This window comes from Arachis hypogaea, chromosome 11 (genome assembly GCF_003086295.3).
Source record: "Arachis hypogaea cultivar Tifrunner chromosome 11, arahy.Tifrunner.gnm2.J5K5, whole genome shotgun sequence".
In the NCBI taxonomy this organism is placed as follows: domain Eukaryota; kingdom Viridiplantae; phylum Streptophyta; class Magnoliopsida; order Fabales; family Fabaceae; genus Arachis; species Arachis hypogaea.
The window spans coordinates 65,726,885-65,746,355 of NC_092046.1; the positions used below are offsets into that span (position 1 = coordinate 65,726,885).

At 39.5% G+C, this 19,471-nt stretch overlaps 1 protein-coding gene across 1 annotated transcript in view; it reads left to right on the plus strand.

Annotated features, from left to right (window-relative positions):
* Nucleotides 1-19,471, plus strand: part of LOC112721437 (peroxisomal nicotinamide adenine dinucleotide carrier-like) — a 39,159-nt gene that overhangs the window by 18,406 nt on the left and 1,282 nt on the right. Inside the window, exons 3-6 of the mRNA XM_025772503.1 lie at nucleotides 17,717-17,771; nucleotides 18,010-18,162; nucleotides 18,489-18,557; nucleotides 18,649-18,747. Coding sequence (XP_025628288.1) covers nucleotides 17,717-17,771; nucleotides 18,010-18,162; nucleotides 18,489-18,557; nucleotides 18,649-18,747 — 376 coding nt within the window. The remainder of the gene's footprint in view (nucleotides 1-17,716; nucleotides 17,772-18,009; nucleotides 18,163-18,488; nucleotides 18,558-18,648; nucleotides 18,748-19,471) is intronic.

Here is a 19,471-nt window from a genome sequence, read left to right on the forward strand (position 1 = left end):
TATTTCTTATTAAAATCTTTTCAAAAATAATTTTTCTATTAAATCCTGTGCCAAACTTTAAGTTTGGTGTTTTCTTGTTAATTTCTCTGTGTTTTTCAAAAATTTTAGTAGTTTTCTAAAAATTTTAAGTTTGGTGTTCTTCCTTCGTGTTCTTGTGTTCTTGTGAATCTTCAAAGTGTTCTTGAGTTTTCCTTGTGTCTTGATCTTAAAATTTTTAAGTTTGGTGTTCCTTAGTGTTTTTCCCTTAAAAATTTTCGAAAACAAGGAGCATTAGATCTAAAAATTTCAAATCTTGTGCTATCTTATTATTTTTCTCTCTCTTCTTAAATTTCAAAAATATCTTTTCTCTCTATTTTAAAGCATCTTTTTCGAAATCTATTGCTAAAATTTAGATTTTTATTTCAAAAGTTAAAACCTTTTTCAAAAATCATCATATCCTTTTCAAAATCTCCTAACCACTTTCTCTCTCCTCACTTTTTCAAAAATCTTTCACGCATTTTTATTTATTTTATTTTGATTTATTTTGATTTCGAAATAAATAAATAAATAAATAAATAAAAATAATTTTTATATCATCTCCCTTTCTCCATCATGGACCTAAGCGGAAATGAACAGTCCAGGAGGACTCTGGGGTCATATTCTAACCCCTCTACTGCTTCATATGGGAGTAGTATCTGCATACCCTCCATTGGAGTCAGTAGCTTTGAGTTGAATCCTCAGCTCATTATCATGGTGCAGCAAAGTTGCCAGTATTCCGGTCTTCCACAAGAAGAACCTACAGAGTTTTTGGCACAGTTTCTACAGATTGCTGACACAGTACATGATAAAGAAATAGATCAGGATGTCTACAGACTATTACTATTTCCATTTGCTGTAAAAGATCAAGCTAAGAGGTGGTTGAATAACCAACCTAAGGCCAGCATAAGGACATGGAAACAGCTGACAGAAAAATTCCTGAATCAATACTTTCCCCCAAAACGGATGACACAGCTAAGGCTGGACATCCAAGGCTTTAAACAAGGAGATAATGAATCTCTTTATGATGCTTGAGAGAGATACAGAGAGATGCTACGAAAATGCCCCTCTGAAATGTTTTCAAAGTGGGTTCAGTTAGACATCTTCTATTATGGGATTGCAGAAGGAGCTCAGATGTCTTTGGATTACTCAGCTGGTGGATCTATCCACATGAGAAAGACAATTGAAGAAGCCCAAGAGCTCATTGATACAGTTGCCAGGAATCAGCATCTGTACCTAAGCAGTGACCCTCCCATGAAAGAAGAGGTCAAAACAGCAACTGCTGAACTCAGTCCTATAAAACAAGCTGCTGAATTCAATCAGCAATTGGACTTTCTAACAAAGCAGTTAGCCGAATTCAAAGATAGACTACAAGAGACAAGGATGGCTAATATACATATGGACGAATAGTTTAAGCAAACAAAGCAGCAGCTGTCAAGGCAAATAGCAGAAGAATGCCAAGCAGTTCAACTAAGAAGTGGGAAAACATTAAATACCCCACCTCAAGGCAGCAAAAAGCTAAGAAATGAGCAAACCACCCAAAATTCACCTGAGGACAGTAAGAGCCCAGGGAAAAGTAATTCTGGAACGAAAACGCCAGAAAATTGGTGGAAGGCGGGCGCTGAACGCCCAGACCATGCTCAGGACTGGCGTTCAACGCCAGAAACAAGGCACGACTGGTGTTCAACGCCAGAAATGGGCAAGGATCTGGCGTTGAATGCCCAAAATGGGCAAGATCTGGCGCTGAACGCCCAAAATGGGCACAATTCTGGCGTTCAAACGCCAGGAGCAGACAAGGAGCTGGCGTCTAGTTTCACTCCAGCTTCTAACTCTGGCACTCAATTGCCAGTGAGGGATCAGACACACACAAATGCTGATAACAACCCCTCTAAAAAGGCTTCTTCAACCACTTCTGTAGGCAATAAACCTACAACAACTAAGGTTGAAGAATATAAAGCCAAGATACCTTATCCTCAAAAACTCCGGAAAGAGGAGCAGGATAAGCAATTTGCTCGCTTCGCAGATTACCTCAGGACTCTTGAAATAAAGATTCCATTTGCAGAAGCACTTGAGCAAATACCTTCTTATGCCAAGTTCATGAAAGAGATCTTGAGTCATAAAAAGGATTGGAGAGAAACAGAAAGAGTTCTCCTCACTGAAGAATGCAGTGCAGTCATTCTGGAAAGCTTTCCTGAGAAGCTCAAAGACCCTGGGAGTTTTCTGATACCATGCATATTAGAAGGTCAATGCACCAAGACAGCCTTATGCGATCTTGGGGCAAGCATCAACCTAATACCTGCATCCACTATCAGAAAGCTTGGCTTAACTGAAGAAGTTAAACCAACCAGGATATGTCTCCAACTTGCTGATGGCTCCACTAAATACCCATCAGGCGTGATTGAAGACATGATTGTCAGAGTTGGGCCATTCACCTTTCCCACTGACTTTGTTGTGTTGGAAATGGAGGAACACAAGAGTGCTACTCTTATTCTAGGAAGACCCTTCCTAGCAACTAGACGATCCCTCATTAACGTCCAACAGGGGGAAATAACCCTGAGAGTCAATGATGATGAGTTTAAGTTGAACGCTATCAAAGCCATGCAGCATCCAGACACATCAAAAGACTGCATGAAAGTTGATCTTATTGACTCTTTGGTAGAAGAGATCAACATGACTGAGAGTCTTGAATCAGAGTTGGAGAACATCTTTAAAGATGTTCAGCCTGATTTAGAGGATTCAGAGGACATGAAAGAGCCTTTAAAATTTCTTCTGAAAGAGGAAAAACCTCCTAAACCCGAGCTCAAGCCATTACCACCATCCTTGAAATATGCGTTTCTGGGAGAAGGTGACACTTTTCCAGTGATCATAAGCTCTGCTTTAAATTCACAGGAAGAGGAGGCACTTATTCAAGTGCTAAGGACACACAAGACAGCTCTTGGGTGGTCCATAGGTGACCTTAAGGGCATAAGCCCAGCTAGATGCATGCACAAAATCTTATTGGAGGATAATGCCAAACCAATGGTTCAACCACAGAGGCGGCTAAATCCAGCCATGAAAGAAGTGGTGCAGAAAGAGGTCACCAAACTACTAGAGGCTGAGATTATTTATCCTATTTCTGATAGCCCATGGGTGAGCCCTGTCCAAGTCGTCCCAAAAAAGGGAGGCATGACAGTGATTCATAATGAAAAAAATGAACTGGTTCCTACAAGAACAGTTACAGGGTGGCGCATGTGTATTGACTACAGAAGGCTCAATACAGCCACCAGAAAGGATCATTTTCCTTTACCATTCATAGACCAGATGCTAGAAAGACTAGCAGGTCATGATTATTACTACTTTTGGACGGCTACTCAGGCTATAACCAGATTACAGTAGATCCTCAGGATCAAGAGAAAACAACATTCACATGTCCATCTGGAGTGTTTGCTTATAGAAGGATGCCATTTGGGCTATGTAATACGCCTGCAACCTTCCAGAGATGCATGCTCTCTATTTTCTCTAATATGGTGGAAAAATTTCTGGAAGTCTTCATGGATGACTTCTCAGTATATGGAGACTCATTCAGCTCCTGTCTTGATCACCTGAAACTTGTTCTGAAAAGATGCCAAGAAACCAACCTAGTATTAAACTGGGAAAAATGTCACTTCATGGTGACTGAAGGGATTGTTCTTGGGCATAAAATTTCAAACAAGGGAATAGAGGTGGATCAAGCAAAAATAGAGGTAATTGAAAAATTACCACCACCTGCCAATGTTAAGGCAATCAGAAGCTTTCTGGGGCACGCAGGATTCTATAGGAGGTTTATAAAGGATTTTTCAAAAATCGCAAAACCTCTAAGCAATCTGCTAGCTGCGGACATGCCATTTGTGTTTGACACAGAGTGCCTGCAGGCGTTCGAAACGCTGAAAGCTAAGCTGGTGACAGCACCAGTCATTTCTGCACCAGACTGGACGTTACCATTTGAGCTAATGTGTGATGCCAGTGATCACGCCATTGGTGCAGTATTAGGACAGAGACATGACAAGCTTCTGCATGTCATTTATTATGCTAGTTGCGTTTTAAATGATGCCCAGAAAAATTACACAACCACAGAAAAAGAATTACTTGCAGTGGTTTACGCCATTGACAAGTTCAGATCATACTTAGTAGGATCAAAAGTGATTGTGTATACTGATCATGCTGCTCTTAAATATCTACTCACAAAGCAGGATTCAAAACCCAGGCTCATCAGATGGGTGTTGCTTCTGCAAGAGTTTGATATAGAAATAAGAGACAGAAAAGGAACAGAGAACCAAGTAGCTGATCATCTGTCCCGGATAGAGCCAGTAGAAGGGACGCCCCTCCCCTCTCTTGAGATCTCTGAGACTTTTCCGGATGAGCATTTATTTGCCATTCAGGAAACACCATGGTTTGCCGATATTGCAAACTATAAAGCTGCAAGGTTCATACCCAAGGAGTACAACAGGATACAAAAGAAGAAATTAATTACTGATGCAAGGTACTACTTGTGGGATGAACCTTATCTCTTTAAGAGATGTGCAGACGGAATAATTCGTAGGTGTGTGCCTAGAGAAGAAGCACAGAGGATCCTGTGCCATTGCCATGGATCTCAATATGGAGGCCATTTCAGAGGTGAGCGAACAGCCACCAAGGTCTTCCAATGTGGCTTCTATTGGCCCACACTCTATAAAGATTCCCGAGAGTTTGTACGTAACTGTGACAGTTGCCAAAGAGCTGGTAATCTGCCTCATGGTTACGCCATGCCTCAACAAGGAATCTTGGAAATTGAGTTGTTTGACGTATGGGGAATTGACTTCATGGGACCTTTCCCGCCATCATACTCAAGCACTTATATTCTGGTGGCAGTTGACTATGTATCAAAATGGGTTGAAGCCATTGCCACACCCACCAATGATATTAAGACAGTGCTGAAGTTCCTCCAGAAACATATCTTTAGCAGGTTTGGTGTCCCTAGAGTACTAATCAGTGATGGGGGCACTCACTTCTGCAATAAACAGCTTTACTCTGCCATGGTTCGGTATGGAATTCGCCACAAGGTAGCTACTCCATATCATCCACAAACTAATGGGCAAGCTGAAGTCTCTAACAGAGAATTAAAGAGAATCCTAGAACGGACAGTAAATACCCGTAGAAAGGATTGGGCACGGAGCTTGGATGATGCTCTGTGGGCTTACAGAACAGCATTCAAGACCCCTATAGGGACCTCTCCATACCAACTCGTGTATGGTAAGGCATGTCACCTGCCCGTGGAACTGGAACATAAAGCCTACTGGGCAACCAGATTCCTAAACTTTGATGCCAAATTAGCAGGAGAAAAACGATTGCTCCAGCTAAATGAGCTAGAGGAATTCAGATTCACAGCTTTCGAAAATGCCAAGCTTTATAAAGAGAAATAAAAAAGGTGGCATGACAGAAAGCTGTCATCTAGAATCTTTGAACCAGGACAGAAGGTTCTGTTGTTTAACTCTAGACTCAGGCTATTCCCCGGGAAACTGAAATCCCGGTGGAGGGGACCATACGTGATTACAAGTGTATCACCATATGGTTATGTGGAGCTTCAAGATATTGATTCTAATAAGAAGTTCATTGTCAATGGACAGAGAATCAAGCACTATCTTGAAGGCAACATTGAGCAAGAATGCTCAAGGCTGAAGCTAGATTAAAAGCTCAGCAAGGTCCAGCTAAAGACAATAAAGAAGCGCTTGCTGGGAGGCAACCCAGCCATGGGGCAACAATCCTCTAAGCATTTTGCCCTATTTTTATTTTTATTTTTATTTGTTTATATAAAGTTCACTGACACTAAGGTGAGGAATCATTTACAGAAGACCTCGGCACACAAAACAGAGAAAAAGAGCTCACTGGCAAGAAAACGCCAGTAATGGTAGCAATCTGGGCGTTCAACGCCAGAAATGGGCACCCACTGGGCGTTGAACGCCAGTAATGGCAGCAGCTGGGCGTTGAACGCCCAGAAGAGCAGCAATTGGGCGCTGAACGCCCAAAACAGGCAGTGTTTGGGCGTTCAAACGCCAGGATGGCAGGGAGGAGACAAAACTCATTTTTATTCAATTTTTTTCATTCTAAATCTTGATTTTCATACTTCAATACATGATTTCTTGCATAAACATGTTAAGAACCTTGATTTCTAAATTCCATAATTTCTAAAAATCCTACCCTAAAAATATCAAATGTATTTTAATCCATAAGCACCAGGCCTCTTTGCAAATTCAATCCAACTCTTTTCAAAAAAAATTTTTTTACAAATCTATCTTTTCAACTCATCAATATCTTTTTCAAAACCTCCACTTTATCTGTTTCAAAATCTAAATCTATCTTTTTCAAAAATCTTTCATATCCTCTCAATTTTAAACTATATCTTCTCTTATCATATCTTCTATCTTATCTTTTCCAAATAAATCTTTTTATCATATCTTTATCTCTTCTTTTTCGAAAACCCACCCTCCCCCCTATAAATTTGAGTTCGGCCTCCCTCCTCTCCCATCAACAATTGCACCTAGCTCTCCTTCTATCCCTCTCCTTTCTTTTCTTTTGCTTGAGGACAAGCAAACCTCTAAGTTTGGTGTGTTTATCCGCGATCACTAAGATCATGGCCCCCAAAGGAAAATAACCCACTCCAAGAGGCAAGAAAGAGAGCGTTCCAAAACCACTTTGGAATCAAGGGAAGTTCTTATCTAAAGAACATTCAGACCATTATAACAAAATAATGGGTCTGAGATCAGTGATCCCGGAAGTTAGATTCGATCTGAAAGAAGATGAATATCCGGAGATCCAGGAGCAAATTCGAATCAAGAACTGGGAAGTCCTAGCTAATCCTGAAACGAAGGTGGGAAGGAATATGATCCAGGAGTTCTATGCTAATATGTGGCAGACTGACAAGCAAAAACTATCTGGAACTGCCTTCTATGAATATCGGACCATGGTCAGAGGAAAGATTGTTCATACCACCCCTGACAAGATTAGAGAGATCTTAAAGTTACCTCAGCTGAAAGATGATCCAGATTCCTTCAACAGGAGAATAATGAGAACAGACAAGGGTCTGGATAAGATTCTAGAGGACATATGTATCCCTGGAGCCAGGTGGACCACCAACACAAAGGGTGTCCCAAATCAACTCAAGAAAGAAGGTCTCAAACCAGTCGCCAGAGGATGGTTGGACTTCATTGGGCATTCTCTGTTGCCTACTAGCAACCGTTCTGAAGTCACAGTTAAAAGAGCAGTGATGATCCATTGCATCATGATGGGAAAGGAAGTGGAAGTTCATCTGCTGATCTCAGCTGAACTCTACAAAATTGCTAACAAAAATTCTAAGGAGGCCATGTTGGCTTATCCAAGCGTGATATCGCTGCTCTGCAAGGACGCTGGAGTAAGGATGGGAATAAATGAGTACATCTCAGTTGAGAAACCAATCACCAAGGCATCAATGGAAAAACAACAAGCGCAGGAGGATCCCACCAAGAAGAAAACGCAGGAATTCCTCCCAGAAATCCCTCAATCTGAATATTGGGAGTATCTTGAGACGTCTATCACCAAGATACGGGAAGCTATGGAGCAAATAATAAAGGAACAGAAGGAACACAGTCAAATTCTTACCTATATGTTTAAAGAACAAGAGGAGCAAGGGCGTGACTTAAGGGACTTAAAGCGCCAGAAGTTATCTCTTGCAGGACCAAGCACCCCAAGGATCAGAGGAACCCCTGTTCCCCCAGAATAAAGGTTGTTAAATTCCAATTTCTGCTTTAAATCTGTGATAGTGTCATTAGAAAAGTTCACCTTAGGAATCATATAATAGTAATTAGTATCTATTTTGATCTTATCTCCAATTAAGCTATAGTTTATTTTTCTCATCATCAGCAAACATGAATAAAATAGTAGATCTTTTGAATAAGAGGCCATAAAATTTTGAGTTTTAATAAGAGAAATTCTAATTAGTTACATGTGGTGGCAATACTTTTTGTCTTCTAAATGAATGCCTGAACAGTGCATATGTCTTTTGAATTTGTTGCTTAAGACTGTTAAATATGTTGGCTCTTGAAAAAATGATGAACATGAGACATGTTATTGATAATCTGAAAAATCATAAAAATGATTCTTGAAGCAAGAAAAAGTAGCAAAAAAAAAGCAGAAAAAGCCAATAGCCCTTAAAACCAAAAGGCAAGGGTAATAAAAAGGATCCCAAGGCTTTGAGCATCAGTGAATAGGAGGGCCTAAGGGAATAAAATCCTGGCCTAAGCGGCTAAACCAAGCTGTCCCTAACCATGTGCTTGTGGCGTGAAGGTGTCAAGTGAAAACTTGAGACTAAGCGGTTAAAGTCAAGGTCCAAAGCAGAAAGAAGAGTGTGTTTAAGAACTCTGGACACCTCTAATTGGGGACTTTAGCAAAGCTGAGTCACAATCCAAAGGGTTCACCCAATTATGTGTCTGTGGCATTTATGTATCCAGGGGTAATACTTGAAAACAAAGTGCTTAGGGCCACGGCCAAGACTCATGAAATAGCTGTGTTCAAGAATCATCACACTGAAATAGGAGAATCAATAACACTATCTGAATTCTAAGTTCTTATAGATGCCAATCACTCTGAGCTTCAATGGATAAAGTGAGATGCCAAAACTGTTCGGAAGCAAAAAGCTGCTAGTCCCGCTCATCTAATTAGAATCTGAGCTTCACTCAAAAACTCTGAGATATTATTGCTTCTCAACCTATTAGTCTTCTATTTTATTTGTCTAGTTGCTTGAGGACAAGCAACAGTTTAAGTTTGGTGTTGTGATGAGCGGATATTTTATACGCTTTTTGGAGTTAATTTCATATAGTTTTTAGTATGTTTTAGTTAGTTTTTAGTTTATTTTCATTAGTTTTTAGGAAAAAGTCATATTTCTGGACTTTACTATGAGTTGTGTATTTTTCTGTAATTTCAGGTATTTTTCTGGCTGAAATTGAAGGAGCTGAGCAAAAATCTGATTCAGGCTGAAAAAGGACTGCTGATGCTGTTGGATTCTGACCTTCCTGCACTCAAAGTGGATTTTCTGGAGCTACAGAACTCGAAATGGCGTGCTTCTAATTGAGTTGGAAATTAGACATCTAGGGCTTTCTAGCAATATATAATAGTCCATACTTTGCTCAAAGATAGACGACGTAAACTGGCGTTCAACGCCAGTTCTCTGCCCAATTCTGGCGTCCAGCGCCAGAAAAGGATTAAAAGTTGGAGTTCAACGCCAGAAATGGATCCAAACCTGGCGTTGAACACCCAAAATAGCCTTATGCACGTGAATTGCTTAAGTCTCAGCCCCAGCACACACCAAGTGGGCCCCAGAAGTGGATCTCTATACCATCTGTTATAGTTTACTCAATTTCTGCAAACCTAGGCTACTAGTTTAGTATTTAAACAACTTTTAGAGACTTATTTTGTATCTGATGACATTTTAGATCTAAACTTTGTACTCTTTGACGGCATGAGTCTCTAAACTCCATTGTTGGGGGTGAGGAGCTCTGCTGTGTCTCGATGAATTAATGCAAGTATTTCTGTTTTCCATTCAAACACGCTTGTTCCTATCTAAGATGTTCATTCGCGCTTAACTGTGATGGAGGTGATGATCTGTGACACTCATCACCTTCCTCAAACCATGAACATGTGCCTGACAACCACCTCCGTTCTATATACGATTGAATGAGTATCTCTTAGATTCCTTAATCAGAATCTTCGTGGTATAAGCTAGAACTGATGGTGGCATTCATGAGAATCCGGAAAGTCTAAACCTTGTCTGTGGTATTCCGAGTAGGATTCAATGATCGAATGACTGTGATGAGCTTCAAACTCGCAAGTGCTGGGCGTTAGTGACAGACGCAAAAGGACGAAGAATCCTATTCCAGTATGATCGAGAACCGACAGATGATTAGCCGTGCTGTGACAGAGCATGTGAGCATATTCTTCACTGAGAGGATGGGATGTAGCCATTGACAACGGTGAACCCCTACATACAGCTTGCCATAGGAGGACGTGCGTGCGTGAACAAGAAGACAGAGGAAAGCAGAGATTCAGAAAATAAAGCATCTCCAAAACTCCAACAGATTCTCCATTACTGCATAACAAGTAACCTTTAATCCATGCTCTCTTGTTTATTCGCAACTCAACTGATAAACATAATTGACTTCCTGACTAAGATTTACAAGATAACCATAGATTGCTTCAAACCAACAATCTCCGTGGGATTCGACCCTTACTCACGTGAGGTATTACTTGGACGACCCAATGCACTTGCTGGTCAGTGGTACGAGTTGTGAAAAGTGTGATTCACAATTTGTGCACCAACGCCCCTCCTAAACGTGCAGACAACCCGTTTCCTGACTCTCTTGACAATTATCCCACCTTGCCAAAGGCTCCTGAATACAAGCCAAAAATGCCATATCCTTAGAGGCTTCAAAAGGCGTCCAAGGAAAAGCAATTCTCAAAATTTTAGATGTCTTCAAGAAGCTGCAGATCAACATTCTTTTTGTAGAGGCTCTGGAGCAAATGCATCTCTATGCAAAATTTATGAAATAATTGTTGACTCACAAGAGGAATTGGAAGGAACAAGAGACAGTGGTGTTAACTAAGGAATGTAGTGCCATTATTCAACACACCCTTCCTGAGAAGATGCCAGACCCAGGAAGTTTTGTCATTCCTTGCACCATTAGAGATGTCGGCATTCAGAGAGCTTTATGTGATCTTGGAGCTAGCATCAATCTAATGCCACTTTCAGTGATGAAAAAGCTTCAAATTGAGGAGGTAAAATCCACTTGTATTTCTCTTCAACTTGCTGATCTTTCTATTAAATTACCTGTGGGTGTTGTTGAAGATTTACTTGTGAAAGTAGGACCATTTATCTTCCCTGCTGATTTTGTTATATTAGACATGGAAGAGGAGGTAAAACCCTCTATTATACTTGGTAGACCCTTTTTAGCTACAGGTAGAGCTCTGATTGATGTGCAAAAGGGTGAATTAACCCTGAGGGTCAATGAAGAACAGGTGGTCCTAAATGTTTTTGAAGCCCTCAAGCACCCTAATGATTCTGAGGGGTGTATGAAAATAGATGTTATTGAACCACTTGTTCAAGAAGTACTGGAAACTGAGGTACTTGATGATGTTCTGTATCCTATTTTTGAGTATGAATTGGTTAAAGTTGATGATTCACCACCCCAAAAGGAGATGATGAACACGCCAATAAAGGAGGAAGAAGTCCCCAAGCTTGAGCTCAAACCTTTACCTCCTTCTCTGAAATATGTGTTCTTGAGTGGAAATGATTCATATCCAGTAATTATTAGCTCTTCTCTGAAGCCTGAAGAAGAAGAGGCGCTTGTTTCAGTGCTCAGGAGCCATAAAACAGCTCTTGGGTGGACCATTAGTGACTTGAAGGGGATTAGTCCAACCAAGTGTATGCACAAGATCCTCCTTGAAGATGATGCTAAACCAGTTGTGCAACCACAAAGGAGACTTAATCCAACTATGAAAGAGGTGGTCCAAAAAGAGGTAATGAAATTATGGGAAGCAGGTATTATTTACCCTATTTCTGACAGCCCTTGGGTAAGTCCTGTGCAGGTAGTTCCCAAGAAAGGAGGGATGACAGTAATCAAGAATGAAAAGAATGAGCTTATTCCTACAAGAACAATCACATGATGGAGAATGTGTATAGATTATAGGAGGCTCAACACTGCTACAAGGAAGGATCATTTCCCCCTGCCTTTCATTGATCAGATGCTTGAGAGGTTAGCTGGTCATGCTTTTTATTGTTTTCTAGATGGATATTCTAGATATAATCAAATTGCAGTGGACCCTCAAGATCAAGAGAAAACAACATTCACATGTCCCTTTGGAGTATTTGCTTACAGGAGAATGCCATTTGGACTTTGTAATGCTCCAGTAACTTTTCAGATGTGTATGGTTTCAATTTTTTCTGATATGGTTGAAAAGTTTATTGAAATATTTATGGATGACTTTTCTGTTTTTGGTAATTCTTTTGAATCCTGCCTTAAACATTTATCTCTTGTCTTGAAACGGTGTCAAGAATCTTTTTAAATTGGAAAAAAATACCATTTTATGGTTATAGAAGGCATTGTTCTTGGACACCTGATTTCAAGTAAGGGGATTGAGGTAGACAGAGCAAAGGTGGAGGTAATTGAAAAATTACCACCACCAACTAATGTTAAGGCAATTAGAAGTTTCTTGGGTCATGCAGGATTTTATAGAAGATTTATAAAGGATTTTTCTAAAATTGCTAAACCATTGAGCAACCTGTTGGTTGTTGATGTTCCTTTTATCTTTGATTCTTATTGTCTGCATGCCTTTGAAACTCTGAAAGCAAACCTTACCTCTGCTCCCATTATAGCTCCCCTTGACTGGGATTTACCATTTGAATTAATGTGTGATGCCAGTGATTTTGCTATAGGAGCTATTTTAGGACAGAGGCATGGTAAGCTTGTACATGTTATTTACTATGCTAGTCGTGTGTTAAATGATGCTCAAAAGAATTACACAACTACAGAAAAGGAATTATTAGCTGTTGTGTATGCTGTTGATAAGTTTAGGTCCTATTTACTTGGTTCTAAGGTTATTGTTTATACTGACCATGCTGCTTTGAAGTACCTTCTAACCAAACAGAATTCTAAACCAAGATTAATCAGATGGGTGTTGCTCCTTCAGGAGTTTGATATTGAGATAAAAGACAGGAAAGGGTCAGAAAATCAAGTAGCTAACCATCTTTCCAGAATTGAGCCTGAAGCAGGAGAACAACTACCCACAGCTGTGACTGAGACGTTTCCAAATGAGCAATTGTTCTTCATTCAACAGGTTCCATGGTTTGCAGACATTGCCAATTATAAGGCCATGAATTTTATCCCAAGGGAGTACAGCAGGCAACAAGTAAATAAGCTATTGACTGATGCCAAGTACTACATTTGGGAGGAACCATACCTTTTTAAAAGGTGTTCAGATGGTATAATCTGGAGATGTGTCCCAGATGAAGAAACACAGCAGATTCTTTCGCACTGTCATGGTTCTGATTATGGAGGCCACTTTGGTGGTGAAAGGACAGCTACAAAGGTCCTTCAGAGCGGGTTTTACTGGCCGACTCTCTTCAGAGATTCAAGAGAATTTGTGAAGCACTGTGACAGATGTGCAAAGGCCACGAATCTCCCTGCCAACTATGAAATGCCACAGCAGGGGATTCTTGAAGTTGAATTGTTTGATGTGTGGGGTATTAATTTCATGGGACCTTTTCCACCCTCACATTCAAACAACTACATTTTAGTGGCGCTTGACTATGTGTCCAAGTGGGTGGAAGCTGTGGCTCTACCCACCAATGATGCCAAGGTGGTAATGAGCTTTCTTCAGAGATATATCTTTAGCCGGATTGGTGTTCCAAGGACACTCATTAGTGATGGTGGAAGCCACTTTTGTAACAGACAGCTGGACTCTCTTCTGCATAGATATGGAGTCCGTCATAAAGTGGCAACCCCCTATCATCCTCAGACAAGTGGACAGGTTGAAGTTTCCAACAGGAAACTTAAGAGGATTCTAGATAAGACCGTCAGTGTTTCAAGAAAGGACTGGTCTAGGAAGCTTGATGATGCTCTCTGGGCATACCGAACAGCGTACAAGACTCCAATTGGCATGTCCCCAGATCAGTTGGTCTATGGCAAAGCCTGTCACTTGCCAGTTGAGCTGGAGCACAAGGCTTACTGGGAAATCAGGTACCTGAATCTTGATTCAGAAACTGCAGGAATTAAGTGGATGCTTCAGTTGAATGAGCTTGATGAATTTAGATATTCAGCTTATGAGAATGCCAAGCTCTATAAGAAAAGAACCAAGCTGCTGCATGACAAGAAGATTGCCATCAGAGTCTTTAAGCCAGGACAGAGAGTGCTTCTGTATAATTTAAGGCTAAAATTCTTTCTCGGGAAGCTGAAATTCCGGTGGTCAGGACCGTTTGTGGTTACCAGAGCTTCACCATATGGTCATGTGGAAATACAGGAAGAGAATTATGACAGGAAGTTTACAGTGAATGGCCAGAGGTTGAAGCGCTATCTTGGAGGTGAGATTGATTGTCAGAGGTCCACTCATCTGCTGAACTATAAGAACTGACCATCAAGCTAGTGACGCTAAAGAAGCGCTTGTCGGGAGGCAACCCGATAATTTCGTATCCTTATTAGCTATTTTTCGTAGTAGTAGTTTTCTTCCTTATTTGATTTTTACTAAATTTTTACTATTTTTCAGATCATGCAGCTATCTTAGAACAGGAACCGGATAATATATATATAAAAAAAGGGGGCACATGACGCGCAAGCGTCGCTGATGCGTACGCGTCAGATAGGTGTGTGTGAAAAATAAATTTGAACAGAGAGTTGTGCGAGAATGACGCGAAAATGATGCCTCTAGCACAAACAAACCCACGCGTACGCGTACCCACGCGTGCGCGTCATTCATGATTGTGGCACTCCACGCGTTCGCATCATCGACGCATACGCGTGACCTCGCAAATCGGCGTAAAAGGTGTTTGAGCAGAGAGTTGTGCTGGCTCGGGACTGGGAGTGTGCTAAACGCACAAAATTGCCCACGCGTACGCGTCCCTGACGTGTGCGCGTCATTTGACCAAACGGCCAACCACGCGTGCGTGTGCATGACGCGAACGCGTCGTATGCTAATATTGGTTCCCTAGCCACGCGAACAGAGAGTTGCGCGTGCGCACGGCTGGATTCATGCGAATCACGCCAAACCCATGGCACGCGAACGCGTGCCTGATGCTTACGCATCATTAAGGAAGTTCCGCGACCCACGCGTACGCGTGCCGTACGCGTACGCGTCGCCTCCGTCGCCCAGTTTTAATTTTCTTTCTCCCTCTCCCAATCCTAATTCTCTCTTGTTCTTTTATCCTTTCCTTTTTCTTTCATATTAATATTTGTCTCTTTTTTATTTTCAGTTCTTCTTTGCTTGAGGACAAGCAAACCTTTAAGTTTGGTATTGACGTTTCGCTTATAGGTTTTCTGTCTATTCTTATGGCACCAAAGGGAGGCGAATCATCTTCACAGAGGAGCACAACCTGAAGAATAAAACGACCGCTAAGATAATTAAGGTGGTTGAGTTCCTTTCATTTTTTATTCCTTCCTTTTTTTTTATATTATGTTCCGGTTTTCTGCTATTTTTGCTTTGTTTGTTGCATGATCCTTTATTAGTTAGAATCCTAGGACTAGTTTAGTTTCCCCTATTACTTTAATTCTGAAAAGATGTCTCATGTATTACTCACTAAGCTTGAATTCAAATAAAAAAAATATAGGAGTGATATATTGCATGAGAAAGTGGGTCTATATTGAAGAATAGTCTTATTTACTTAAATGTGGTGGTATTTTCTGTAATTCTGAATGCATGACATAAACAGTGCATATTTTTTATAGTGAAGTTTATGAATGTTAAAATTGTTGGCTCTTGAAAGAATGATAAAAAAAGAGAAATGTTATTGATAATCTGAAAAATCATAAAATTGATTCTTGAAGCAAGAAAAAGCAGTGAAAAACACGAAGCATGCGAAAAAAGAAAAAAATTAAAAAAAAAAAGAGAAAAAGCAAGCAGAAAAAGCTAAGAACCCTTTAAAGTCAAAGGGTAAAAAGGATTCAAGGCTTTGAGCATTAATGGATAGGAGGGCCCAAAGGAATAAAATCCTGGCCTAAGCGGCTAAATCAAGCTGTCCCTAACCATGTGCTTGTGGCGTGAAGCTGTCAAGTGAAAAGCTTGAGACTGAGCGGTTAAAGTCGTGGTCCAAAGCAAAAAGAGTGTGCTTAAGAGCTCTGGGTACCTCTAACTGGGGACTCTAGCAAAGCTGAGTCACAATCTGAAAAGGTTCACCCAGTTAGGTGTCTGTGGCATTTATGTATCCGGTGGTAATACTGGAAAACAAAATGCTTAGGGTCACGGCCAAGACTTATAAAGTAGCTGTGTTCAAGAATCAACATACTGAACTAGGAGAATCAATAACACTATCTGAATTCTAAGTTCCTATGGATGCCAATCATTCTGAACTTCAAAGCATAAAGTGAGATGCCAAAACTATTCAGGATTGTAGTTGTAAATCCCACTATAAGAAGAGACATAGGCTTAATCGAACTCTCATTCTCATGCAAATTCACATCCTAAGCTTATATTAGTTTTTGGTTGCTTGAGGACAAGCAACAGTTTAAGTTTGGTGTTGTGATGTGTGAGCATCTTTCCTATCATTTCCTAGTGAATTTGCATCTAATTTGTTGAGTTTAATAAAGAATTAATTATCTTTTAGCTAATATGGATGCTACTTTGAGTCTTTTGCAATTTTATTTATTTTAGGTAGCATTCGGTTGGATTTGATGGAGTTTCTGCGGCACAAGAATCAAAAGGAGATGGTAGCGAGGAGCGACGCGTGTGCGTGACTGACGCGTACGCGTGATTTGGAGCTTTCCATGGCGACGCGTGCGCGTGATTTGAAGATTTGCAAAGTGGCGCGTCCGCGTGACCGACGTGTCCGCGTGACTCGCGAAAAAGACCATCGACGCGTACGCGTGACTGACGCGTACGCGTGACGTGTGCCACGTGCAGAAAATGCAGAAAAACGCTAGGGACGATTTCTGGGCTGTTTTGAACCAGTTTCTAGTCTAGAAAACACAGATGAGAAGCTGCAGAATGGACAAAGCAAGTGGTTCCCATCCATCAGCTGAAGACTTGTTAATTAATTCAAATTTAAATTCAAATATGATTTTAGGAAAAGATATTATTTTAATTTTAAAAATTAGATTTTAAATTTATGAGGATTAGTTATAAAAGGGAGATTTCTACCTAATCCCATCAGATTGGAACTCAGTACATTTTACCTAAATCCTTATTTTCTTTCTAAACCATGAGCAACTAAACCTCCACTGTTAAGGTTAGGAGCTCTGTCTATTGTATGGATTGATATTATTATTTCCCTATTTTAATTCATGTTTTGATTTATATTTCAATATTATTTTCGTTCTTCATCTTATGAATTTGGGTGGAACGGAAGTATGATCCATGTTCTAATTGAGTTCTTGTATAACTTGGAAAAACTCTTTACTTGAACAATAACTTGAAAACATATTATCCTGAATTTCTAATTGTTTGTATTTAACGGGATACGTGACATATAATCTCTTTATTTTTGAATAATTAGGATTCTTGTGGCATATAAACTAGAATTTGATCATCACCCTCTAATTGGAATTAATTGACCAAGGAATTGGCAGTTGATGAATTTTAGAGGAGACTAGGAATGTCTAAGGAATTAGGGTCTAGTCACAAATAGTTTGCCATGAATTAAATCTTACATGATTAAAATTAGTTAATAAGAAAAATCAATCCAGAAAATAGATAACTCTGAATCCTTAACTGTTTTCCCATATATATTTCACAACTCATTTGCTGCTTGCTTTTTGAAATTCGTAATTTACTGTTTAATGCTTTTTTTTTAATACTAAAACACTCTTTTTTGTTTGTCTAACTAATCCTATCAAACACTATTGTTGCTTAATCCATCAATTCTCGTGGGATCGACCCTTACTCACGTAAGATATTACTTAGTACGACCCGGTGCACTTGCCGGTTAGTTTGTGGTTAGAAATTCCGCACCTATTGTTATTATTGTCTCATTTTGCAGGTCCCTGAATGTGCTACTAACAAACCCAATATGGTTTCTAGTGACTCGTATGCAGGTAGGCGCTGCGCATTCAAATTCTATATATTTCACTACAATTTTGAGTTTGTATGTCATTATGATTGCTTTTCATATTAAGATTTATAATGTAAGATTTATAATCTATTAAGAGGTATAGAGTAACTTAGAATTCTTAATAATGGTCATTATCCAATTTCCATGGTGCATTATATAAACAATGCAACCATGTTTTGTGTCCAATTTCGATGTGACATTTACTTATTGTTTGATTCCAGACACATACTCAAGCCGAAAGAAAAATCATGGAGGAAAAGAAAGAGGCCTTGAGGAGGGCAGCTTCTGAAAGCAGCTTAGCAGGCTCAATTTTAAGAGAGAAATTAGCTAAACTTGATTCTAAGAAACCTCGGCCATATGGAACTATACATGCAGTTAGTCTCTGGATTCTTCTTGCACATTCTTCTTTCGATTACTTGTTTGCTTGAAACATCAAAGTTAAATCATAACTGTTTCTGGTGAACTAGCTAGAACCATCTGTGTCAGTTGGATGGGTTTATTATTTAAATGATTCAGGTCCCATTGTCCTTTTTTTATTAAGAAACTGACTTTATACCTCCAGCTACAATCATGATATATAATACTGAATTTTAGATTTGTCATATTGAAAGAAAAGTATATGCTATTTTAGAGTTGTCATATTTCTAGTCATATGAGATGTTTTCTCTTTTGATAATGTTGATTTTTTTTTGGATGAAAGGCTAATGAAGTGTATAGTGAAGCTGGTATTGTTGGATTTTGGAAGGGTGTCATTCCTGCACTTATTTTGGTAAGCCTTATCATCTGTTACATTGATATATTAAGTTCATGAAGAAGATTTAGATACATAATCTTTTTAAGAGTGGGAATCTGAATTACAGGTCTGCAATCCATCAATACAGTTTATGATTTATGAGAGCTCATTAAAGCGTCTAAAGGCGCGGTCGGCTAAGAAGCAGGGTGGTATAACTGCATTGGAGGTATAGAGCACAGTTAGAAGCCCTTTTTAATTTGTTTGATGGAAAATTACATTGATTTGTGTCATATTTGTTGAAATTCAATTTGACTCTTCTTTATTTCTAAACACATACATTCATTCAAGGAAGCAGAGTTTTGCATTCATTCAAGGAAGCAGAGTTTCATATCTTTGACTCTTGCATGTTGGACAACTATGCAAGTCTGTTCTATTCATGATAGTACATAGTGTTTTTGCAGCCTCTGTTCTATTCATGATTAAGGAGGAGCTTGTTAAGGCTTTCATTTCATTGGCTGAGAAGAACAAAAAAGTTGTATCAAATTTGAGAAATTGACTTTCATTCCTCCTTATAAGCTAAAGAAAGAAATGAGCAGATAAACTTTGCAATATGGAAGAAAGTTCCTCTCCCCAATGCAGTTATAATGCTCATAGCTTGTGGTGAAATAATGGATAAAGCATAAAAATAAGATTAACTTTGATAGCTTTGGAGAGCTAATGAAGCTATAGAGAGTGCTACAGAAGAATATTTAGTCTTAAATGTGAATATTAAGAGCACCTTTTCTTTTTCTCAACCTTCATTTGTAACCTATTTGCAGCATGCTGTAAACATTATAAAATTGTTGCGTGCTGGCGTCACCATAATTGTTATTGTTATGAATATGATTGAGGAATTTTATCTCTAATTATAGCTAATTGTTTTGTTCTTTATAATATTAATAGGCATTGCC